The 10,303-nt window shown below is 35.8% G+C and overlaps 1 protein-coding gene across 1 annotated transcript in view; it reads left to right on the top strand.

Annotated features, from left to right (window-relative positions):
- Positions 1-1,252, top strand: part of Sbat (LSMD1 domain-containing protein Sbat) — a 55,055-nt gene extending 53,803 nt beyond the window's left edge. The window contains exon 4 of the mRNA XM_068369165.1: positions 1,028-1,252. Coding sequence (XP_068225266.1) covers positions 1,028-1,152 — 125 coding nt within the window. The 3' untranslated portion in view covers positions 1,153-1,252. The remainder of the gene's footprint in view (positions 1-1,027) is intronic.
- Positions 1,253-10,303: the final 9,051 nt, after the last annotated feature.

Genomic DNA, 10,303 nt, shown 5'->3' on the forward strand with positions numbered 1-10,303 from the left:
CATCAGCCTCTTATCAGAAGAAGGGTGGAGGAAAAGACAGAATGCCAGTAGCTGGGTATATTGTTTTGGGTGGTCGTGGCTTTGCAACGGCCACGCACTATATGTTGGAAAATAATATTTCTATTTTCCCTTTGTTTTGGGAGGAGCCTGAGAACGATATTCGAATATTTAACGGATCCTCGCGTATCTCAGCTAGCTACTGTACAGCTGACTATATCACCTGACTAAATGGTTTACAATTTTTTTTCTATTTCATCTAGCAGTAGAATTGTCTTAATTGAATGTAATGTTTGGTAAATATGAAACAAACTGCATTCATGAATTTTGTGTAGAATAATTCTAATGGATTGTAAATGATTTTAACAACTCATCAGTTGTACACTTATTCATATTTCTTGTAGATAATGAAATTGCTGTTTACCTACCATCAAAACCCATCTGCCCCAGTCGTCTTTAGAGAGCATTATTCAATTTGATAAGAATGTCCCATGATTTTGATTCATTATTGCATTTGTTTCTTCTTCAGTATTGTTTTGAACAATCTTCTTCTTCTTTGTCTGCATCTTTTCCCACTTCTATGTGGGGTCGATGTTTCTGGCCAGCTTTCTCCATCTACCTCTGTCCCACACTTCATCACAGGTTAATCCCTTTGATTGAAGGTCATCCTTGATACAGTCCATCCACCTTCGCTTTGGTCTCCCTCTCCTTCTCGTTCCCTGTACCTCCATTACCATCGCTCTCTTCCCAATATACTGTTCATCTCTTCTCATGACATGACCATACCACCTCAGGCTACTTTCTTGGATCTTATCTGATAGTTCTCTAACTCGTGTGGTACCCCTAATTACCTCATTCTGTATCTTATCTCTTCTTGTCACCCCACTCATCCATCTCAACATTGTCATCTCTGCCACATCCAGTTTCTTCTCTTCTGTCTTCTTTATTGCCCACAATACTTAAGGATAATTGAAAGAAATTTTATCTACTCATAACAGAATTTTTAGAATGGAAATTTTTTTTTCCACAGAGGATGGAAGAGAAGAAGAACCCAGAGTTCTTGGCTTAGCGATGATTCCCGGCCGTCACATAGTGTCGATCTGTATTGATGAAGCCTCGCAGGCGCCCCAGCCTCCTTCAAGTCTCTACACTTAGTTCCTGTGCTTTAAACTCTGATGACTAAACGCGGTGGTATTTTTACGATTTTATTTATTCATCCGTACATTGTAGAATGTCATTAAAACAGTAACCATTTTTTGTTCCTTTCATTGTTAAATTTATTAAACTGATGGATAATACAAACTGTATTTTACAGTTAATTTTCAGGAGAGGTCTAATTAGTGAGGGATATATGGTCGTGGTCCAATTACGCCCCAGTTTTCTATACCGACACTCGATGAGTGAGCGAGCTAGGTTTATTCCTGGCATTCCATGCATCTCTTTTTCTCTGGTATATTCAGCAATAACTATGCCTTAGAAATGGTGTTAGAAGAGCATTTCACTGGGCGACACAGGTTCCTTGCCCAGAAATAGATTTTTCCTTCGTCAAAATCCCTTTTTACAGTTAATTTTCTATGCATATAATGAAGGGATTATCTAAATGGAAGACAGCCTGTGAATAGCGGTTTTCACACGCCCTTGTTTAATACACGACACCAACAAGGTGTTCGCGCGAGGGTTGTAACCTCTGCATTCCATGCTTTTATCTTTCTCTAGTATATTTGGAAGATTTATTTTAGAAAAGTGTAAAGAAGGACCCTTTTCACCGGGCGTCACAGGTCTCTCCCCAGAAATAGATTTTTCCTTCGTCAAAATCCCTTTTGTGGATACAGACACCTGTAAATGCAAAGATTGATCAAAAGAGCCTTCAATGAATTATTTAGAACAGCTGGGTCTAGGAGAACGACACTCCAAAATCACACAATTCTTCTCTAGCCTTGGGTAGTGCTATAGCCTCTATACCATGGTCTTCCACTGTCTTGGGTTAGAGTTCTCTTGCTTTAGGGTACACTCGGGCATGCTGTTCCATCTTATTTATCTTCCTTTTTTTCTAAGGTTTTATAGTTTATATATGAAAGATTTATTTTAATGTTGTTACTGTTCTTAAAATATTGTTTGTTCCAACACGAATACTTACCTCGAACTACTTTCTATAGGAGTCACTGGTGATCTCATCTCCATCGACCAGAGTTTTGCGTATGTTACCCCCCCACTCCGCGCTCTAAGTAGCCTTACCCCCGGCATCAAGGAATGTGCCCCGAGGGTAGGATCAAGGTAGGTCGCTTGCTTGGCTGGGTCACCTTCCTCATTAAGTTCTCTGGTCGCGAGGCGTTCACACCCTCGCTCTCGTATCTCTGTCGATCCTTTGTGTGCGTTCTAGTGTCCCACGTGTTCCCAGCGTGGCAACTTGCGTTTTCCAGTGTGCTTTTCCCAAGTGTTCCTGTGCGTTCACCTTTCAACCGTGTGCTTACCCAGTGTTTTCATCGATTCCCTTAGTGCTTGTGTCGTGCGTTGTGTGCATTATGGAGCAAATTCGCCGTTGTCCTGGGCCTAGAGCCGGGAAATCGTGTGGAGCGTTCCTCTCCAAGCCCGAAGTGGATCCTCACTCCCTTTGTTCCTCCTGTAGGGGAAAAGTTTGCTCGTCAGCAGACACGTGCCCCGAGTATGTAGACTGGAGCGATATACAGTGGGTACGCTACGGTACCAAAAAGAGGAAATCAGCGAAACGTTCCCCCAGGAAAATTAGTGTTTCCTCACCGATACCGTCACCCAGTGAGCGGTCCGACGGGGCCTCGGTTTCGCCATCCCCTACACATTTCTCCTGTAGTTTATTTATTTCCAATTTACTTTATTCACTGGACTATTTTTCCCTGTTGGAGCCCTGAGGTTGTAATTATAGCATCCTACTTTTCCAACAAGGGTTGTAACTTAGCTAGTAATAATAATAATGAGAGACTATCTCAAACTCACATTCAATTCTATGTGGCTATATTTAGAATTATACTGGAACTGTTTTGAGCAAGTTTTTGGAAAAGGTATCTTATCTTCTTAAGGCAACCTTTTCCCATGAATAGAAACAGTAACCATCTTAAATCATCTTAAAAGAGGAGTGACGTCTGTAGAGATTCTAGGTAGGTTTCCCAAAGTTTGGAAGAAACTCTGGGTTACTTCTGAGGCTTGTAGGTCAACAATAAAAGGAGGTTGTTGGGGAAGTATGTCAATGCTTCCCTAACCTCTACTCCCCCCACCCCACCTCCTATTATGACATTCACCCAACTCTTCCACTATATTTCAACAGCAACAAGGGATCCTTGTTGAATCTGGGACCCCATGATCAGGAACTACATAAGGAGCTTTGAAAGCAGCCAAATGTTCTTGGAAGGGAAAGTGAAGTTCCTTTTCTAGGAATACATTAAGGACTTTTATTAACTCCCAGGAGTTGAACAAACTTATAACTAGTAATAACTAGTAAGGTTTGTTCGCCAGTCGGGACATCTGATCATGCCTTGATTTCATTATTAGTGAAGACTGAGCAGCCTGTCCCTGATATATCATATTCTTGTAAAATTTATATGAAATCCCAAGCAGACTGGAATGGGATTTTACATGATCTTTTGTGCTTGAATTGGTCACAATTATATAATAGTGTAGATCCTGTTGTCCCTTTGAATGAGAATCTAGTCAACATAATTGATAGGCGTATCCCTTCTCGTGTGCTAAGGTACCGAGTGAAGGACAAACCGTGGTTCAATGATGATTGTAGACGTGCTTTTTTGGAGAAGCAGGAGGCCTATCAACTTTGGAAGGGTAACAGATCAGATTTGACCTGGAACAACTATACTCAGCTTCGAGCTTTTGCTCAGAGAGTTTATGCCTCAACTGAAAAGGAGTACAATTTAATCATAAAAGAAACACTTTCTGGTACAACTCAGGAACATAAATGGTGGTCTACCCTTAAATCTGCGCTCTTTGGTGTCGATGCAACAGTTCCTCCTTTACTTAAACCAGATGGCTCAGTCACTCACTGTCCAAAGGAAAAGGCAACCCTTTTGGCTGATATTTTTGACAGTAAACAGAGTAATGAAAAACTTGAACTTCCTCATTCCTGTTTTCCTGATGCTAAACTAACTAGTTTAGCTTTTCGATCTCGTGAGATTAAAGCTCTGTTGGTAGACCTTGATGCTTATGGAGGTGTAGACCCAAATGGTATTTTTCCTTTGTTTTTTATAAAGACAGCAGATTTCTTAGCTCCAAAGTTATCTGTTATTTTGCGCAAGTTAGCAAGAAGAGGAGCTTTTAGCACTAGTTGGAGAATTGGTAATGTTACTCCTCTATGTAAATTTGTTCGTGGTAGCTCAAGTCCCACTGATTACCGCCCAATTTCCATAACTCCCATATTATCTAAAGTTTTTGAACGTCTTAATAGGTTTGCTGAAGGTAATCATCTACTCCCTATTTTGCAATTTGGTTTTCGTAAAGGCCTTGGAGCATGTGATGCCCTTCTTACAATCTCCAATGCTGTACAGAAATCCCTTGATTGTGGTCGGGAAGTTTGTATGATTGGCCTTGATTTTAGTGCTGCCTTTGACCGTGTTAATCATGAGGCCCTTGTTTTCAAACTAAAACAGTTGGGAGTGGGTGGGTCGTTTCTTAGCATTATTATTGATTTTTTAAGTAATAGATCTCAAAGAGTTGTTGTTGATGGGCACCATAGTGATTATAGGAATGTGATATCCGGTGTTCCACAGGGTAGTGTTCTTGGCCCATTACTTTTCATACTATATACACTTGACATGTGGTTTGGCCTAGAAAACAAGCTTGTTGCATATGCAGATGATGCTACTCTCTTTGCATCAATTCCATCCCCTGAATGTAGATCTAGGGTTGGTGAATCCCTTAATAGAGATTTAGCTAGAATTAGTGCATGGTGCAAATTATGGGGTATGAAGTTGAATCCTAACAAAACTCAAAGTATGATTGTAAGTAGGTCAAGGACGGTGGCTCCTCAACATCCGGATCTCAGTATTGATAATGTTTCTTTAAATATGTATGACTCTTTCAAAATTTTAGGTGTGATTCTCGACAGTAAATTTACTTTTGAGAAACATATAAGGTCTGTGTCTTCTTCAGTTGCACAAAAAATAGGCTTATTGAGAAAGTCTTTCAAGATTTTCGGTGATCAATCTATTCTGAAGAAGTGTTTTAATTCTTTCATTCTACCTTGTTTTGAGTATTGTTCTCCTGTCTGGTGTTCAGCTGCTGATTCTCATCTTAATTTGTTGGACAGAAACTTACGGTCTATTAAATTTCTTATTCCTGATCTAGATATTAATCTCTGGCACCGTCGTTCAATTAGTTCATTATGCATGTTGCATAAGATTTTTCATAATTCTGACCATCCTTTACATTCAGATCTCCCAGGACAATTCTATCCTGTTCGTAATACTAGGCAGGCAGTTAATTCTAATTGCCAGGCCTTCTCCATCACGAGGCTCAATACTACGCAGTACTCTAGAAGTTTTATTCCAGCTGTGACCAAGTTGTGGAATGATCTTCCTAATCGGGTGGTTGAATCAGTAGAACTTCAAAAGTTCAAAGTTGGAGCAAATGCTTTTTTGTTGACCAGGCGGACATGAGTCTTTTTATAGTTTATTTATGACATATTTGTTTTTGTTGTTGTTAATAGTTTATATATGACATGTCTGTTTTGACGTTGTTATTTATTTTAGAATGATTTATTGTTAATTTGTTCTCTTCATTTATTTATTTCCTTATTTCCTTTCCTCACTGGGCTATTTTTCCCTGTTGGAGCCCCTGGGCTTATAGCATCTTGCTTTTCCAACTAGGGTTGTAGCTTGGATAGTAATAATAATGATAATAATAATACAGAAGAGGGTGAATAGATAGTGTCCTTTTGCAGGGTTAATTCATCTTTCCCGACATATTGAATGAGCAGATCTGTCAACTCCTGTTCTTGTTCCTTTCATTATGGAGTGTGCAGCTTAAGGAGAGTAATTCTTAAAAGAAATCAACAAGAATTGTTTCAGGAAAAGTTTTACAGTAAGAAAGGGTAATTACTTTCAGCAAAACTGCCCGAGTCTCAAAATCCATAATTGCAGAGCTTCTACATCAACAGTTGAGAGAACATCTATCAATTTTAGGGTCTGTAGGTAGGATAGTCAGTGATTTTACTAAACCCTCATCTACCTGTTGCCGCTTTAGTACCTTGTGAACTAACTTCAATGGCCAATCAAGTTATAGCTGAAAGTGCTAGAAAAATGAATGGCTCGTAATCTTAGAACAAGCAGAATTTTTCTTTTATTACAGGCCTTTTTTATTTTACAAGAAGAGCGAGGTAGGGCATTATCTTTAATAATTCATGATTCTACATTATTTTAGTCTGACAAGCAGCTTATTGATCACCTTCGACAAGCACAGTTCACCTTTTCACCAGCTTTGTGATTGCCAAAACTTTCTAAATTGATAATTTAAAGATCTTAGGGTACAAATAAGCAGCAATTGCCAAAATTAAATTCATTATTGAATAAAAATAAGAGAAAAAAGATCTAATCCAATGAACACACGTTTCGATAGGAAAGTATTAAATGAATACAATGAATAGATAAGAGTGGATTAGCTTTTTACTGGCAGGTGAAAAAGATGTTACAAAATCATTAGATAATAGAAAATTTTATAGAAAGGTTTTTTAAGAAAATAATATTTTATGGTTATTATTATTATTACTTGCTAAGCTACAACCCTAGTTAGAAAAGCAGGATGCTATAAGCCCAGGGGTCCCAACAGGGAAAATAGCCAAGTGAGGAAAGGAAACAAGGAAGAATAAAATATTTTAGGAACGGTAACAAAATTCAAATAAATCTTTCCTACATGAACTATAAAAACTTTAACAAAACAAGAGGAAGAAAAATATAAAAGAATAATGTGCCCAAGTGTACCTGCAAGCAAGAGGATTCTACCCCAAGACAGTGGAACACGATGGTACAGAGGCTATGGCACTACCCAAGAGTAGAGAACAATGGTTTGATTTTGGAGTATCCTTCTCCTAGAAGAGCTGCTTACCATCGCTAAAGAGTCTCTTTTACCCTTATCAAGAGGAAAGTAGCCACTGCACAATTACAGTGCAGTAGTTAACCCCTTGGGTGAAGAAGAATTGTTTTGTAATTTCAGTGTTGAGGACATAGGAAAATATGTAAAGAAGGCCAAACTATTCGGCGTATGTGTAGGCAAAGGTAAAGTGCACCGTGACCAGAGAGAAGGCCAGTCAAAGGACCCCATAACTCTGTAGGGTTAGTTTAAACAAAACATTTGAAGTGATGACTGCACAGTAGCAACAAAGCACAATCAAGTTGATCTTAAATTATAGCAATTAGACTCAAAGGTCTGAAATATTACCTTGTAGTGTTTGGAGAGCATGATCCTAATATGTATTACTGATCAAACTTAAAATTCTAATTTTAGATCATCGTCATCTCCTACGCCTATTGATGCAAAGGGCCTCGGTTAGATTTCCCCATTCTCTATCTTGAGCTTTTAATTCAATACTTCTCCACTCATCAACTATTTCACACTTCATAGTCCTCAGCCGTATAGGGTTGGGTCTTCCAACTCTTCTAGTGCCTTGAGGAGTCCAGTTGAAAGTCTGGTGACGTAATCTCTCTTGGGGAGTGCGAAGGTACTAGTTGAAAAATTCCTCTGTAAGCACTCTAATATATACAGATGAAAGAAGATGGAAGTGATAAGTGTTCATGATTAAGTTTTTGAAAAAGATTATAAGTAATTTTAACAATCTGATTAAGATGAATTTGGATAGAATACAACTTACACATAGAGGCTGTTAGATCTTAAACTAGGCAGGATCAAGAAATGACAGTTCTTGGAACAATACCTTCAAGTCAATATTCCTCGGGTTGTACAAACCAGATAGATTAAATTAGTTATCCCTAAAAACGTTTTCTTTTGATTAAAATTAAAGTACGTTTTCTATTTATTGAATAGCCTAAACTAATGTAAATACAACTAGCTGCACTATCCGTATGTTAAAAAGTCTATTAGATAATAAGGGTTGTTATACAAGTATCTTTGAAAAACACATTAAGAAGTTATTCTTCTACTAAACTGTTCTCTAACCTCGGTTAGTGCCATAGCCTCTGCACCATGGTTTTCCACTGCCTTGGGTTCGCTTGCTTGAGCTTACACTTAGGCACATTATTCTGTGTTTCCTTATTTCCATTCCTCACTGAGCTGTTCTCCCCGATAGAGCCCTTAGGCTTGTAACATCCTGCTTTTCCAACTAGGGGTTGTAGCCTAACTAGTAGTAGCACTAGTAATGATAATGATTTTGGATCTTATTTTAGCCATATCAATCTAGAATTGCATAAATATAAGTCAACTTTTATTATTCCCATTGAACAGCAATTGTGTTAGCAATAAAAATCAATATGGAAGAAAAAATGTGATAAAATATAATATGGAAAGGGAAATGCTAAGAATTATGGTTACCATTAAGGCACATTAAGTGTAGATTTGTGTTTTATTACAACGATTCACTAAAGTAGAAAAATATAAGAGGAATATCACACAAGCAAAAAGTAAAAAAAAGATATATATATATATATATATATATATATATATATATATATATATATATATATATATATATATATATATATATATATATATATATATATATATATATATATATATATATATATATATATATATATATATATATATTTATAATCGGTAATTCATAAAATCGGTGAATATTTCCTTGAAGTAGAATTTTAAAGTGAAGCTTATCTCTATGATAAATTAAATTAGTTATCCTTAAAAACGTTTTCTTTGATATAAATTAAAGTACGTTTTCTATTTATTGAATAGCCTAAACTAATGTAAATACAACCAGCTGCACTATCCGTATGTTACCCTGATTGGTCGAAACATTTTTGGATATAACTACAAAAGATTTAATAAATACATCGACACAAGAACGCTGCATTAAAATAGTTCTTAGATAATCTATAAAGAATGAAAATATCATAACCTAAATTTTTGTAGATACTAAACGTTTGAATAACCAATGAGGTTTTCTTTAAAATTGTTTTATTGGTTTGAAAAGATCTTATTTTTATAGGTTTTGATATTATTATTCAGATCTAAGAGTTATATTTCATTTAGAATAAATTGATTCTTAATTCTGTATAATATGAATGAAAATTTAGAGCATGATTCAGCTAAAATATATATTTCAAAAGCGAAAATATTGAGTAGCGTAAATAAATAGCTATATTTGTCATAACTATTGTATTCTATACAACTAAATAATGGCTTGATTTATTACAAACATGGATGTTTTAACTGTAAAATAGATACAAATAGGCAAAACATGCTTTTCAAAATCTCTCTATGGCAGGATGTAACTTTTATTAACATATTAAGATATTTCAAAATAAGTTATAGTCTTGATCGGAAAATTATGATATATACTTCTTTTCCTTTTAATATTGTTTAAATCCTATCCTATATAGCTTTATAAATATGATATTATACATTTCTATTCATTAATTCATAAAAACCTCCCTTCATCCTTAAAATGTAGAGAAAACTTTATTCGTTTTCTTGTCTAATAAATATAACTAAGTATGGCATAAATAACGTTTTCTTTTAATGAAATTAGTTATCGTTTTCTTTAAGTTAATGGCATAGACTAATGTAAATATTACACCCGATGTTCTATCTATAATGTAACGTAGGACAAACTAAAACTGTTCCATTTAACACTTTATTCGTATTTATCCATTAAATAATGATTCATTTTTATACGAATATCTTCTGAATACCCCTTTAGTACAACCAGTCAATTAGGAAAGTGTTTACAAATCATTTAATAGTAAGACATTATTATTCATGATGCAGAAGTAAGAATGCAATCTATTTGCAAAAGTATAAATTAGATCAACATAAAAAAATTCCACAGGAATAAGTTTGTTTACAAGTTTCATACAATGAAACTACGTTGATAATGGTATTAAGCAGCCACTTTTACTGTACACATATAAAGACTACTGTGGTTCAAAGGATAACGGAGTAGAAAGAATGCTAGTAAACTAAGCCTATACCCAAATGTTGATATTTTCAATTCTTCTACAATTTATAATACTAACACTTATTTAATAGGCTACATATGGAATCTATTGTCAAATTAGACCTTTTGGAATTTAAGAAAATATTGAAATGGTTCATTATATAGTTTACTCCTAGATTTTAAGAAACTATTTAATGTCAG

The sequence above is a fragment of the Palaemon carinicauda genome, unplaced genomic scaffold, assembly GCF_036898095.1.
Source record: "Palaemon carinicauda isolate YSFRI2023 unplaced genomic scaffold, ASM3689809v2 scaffold393, whole genome shotgun sequence".
In the NCBI taxonomy this organism is placed as follows: Eukaryota; Metazoa; Arthropoda; class Malacostraca; order Decapoda; family Palaemonidae; genus Palaemon; species Palaemon carinicauda.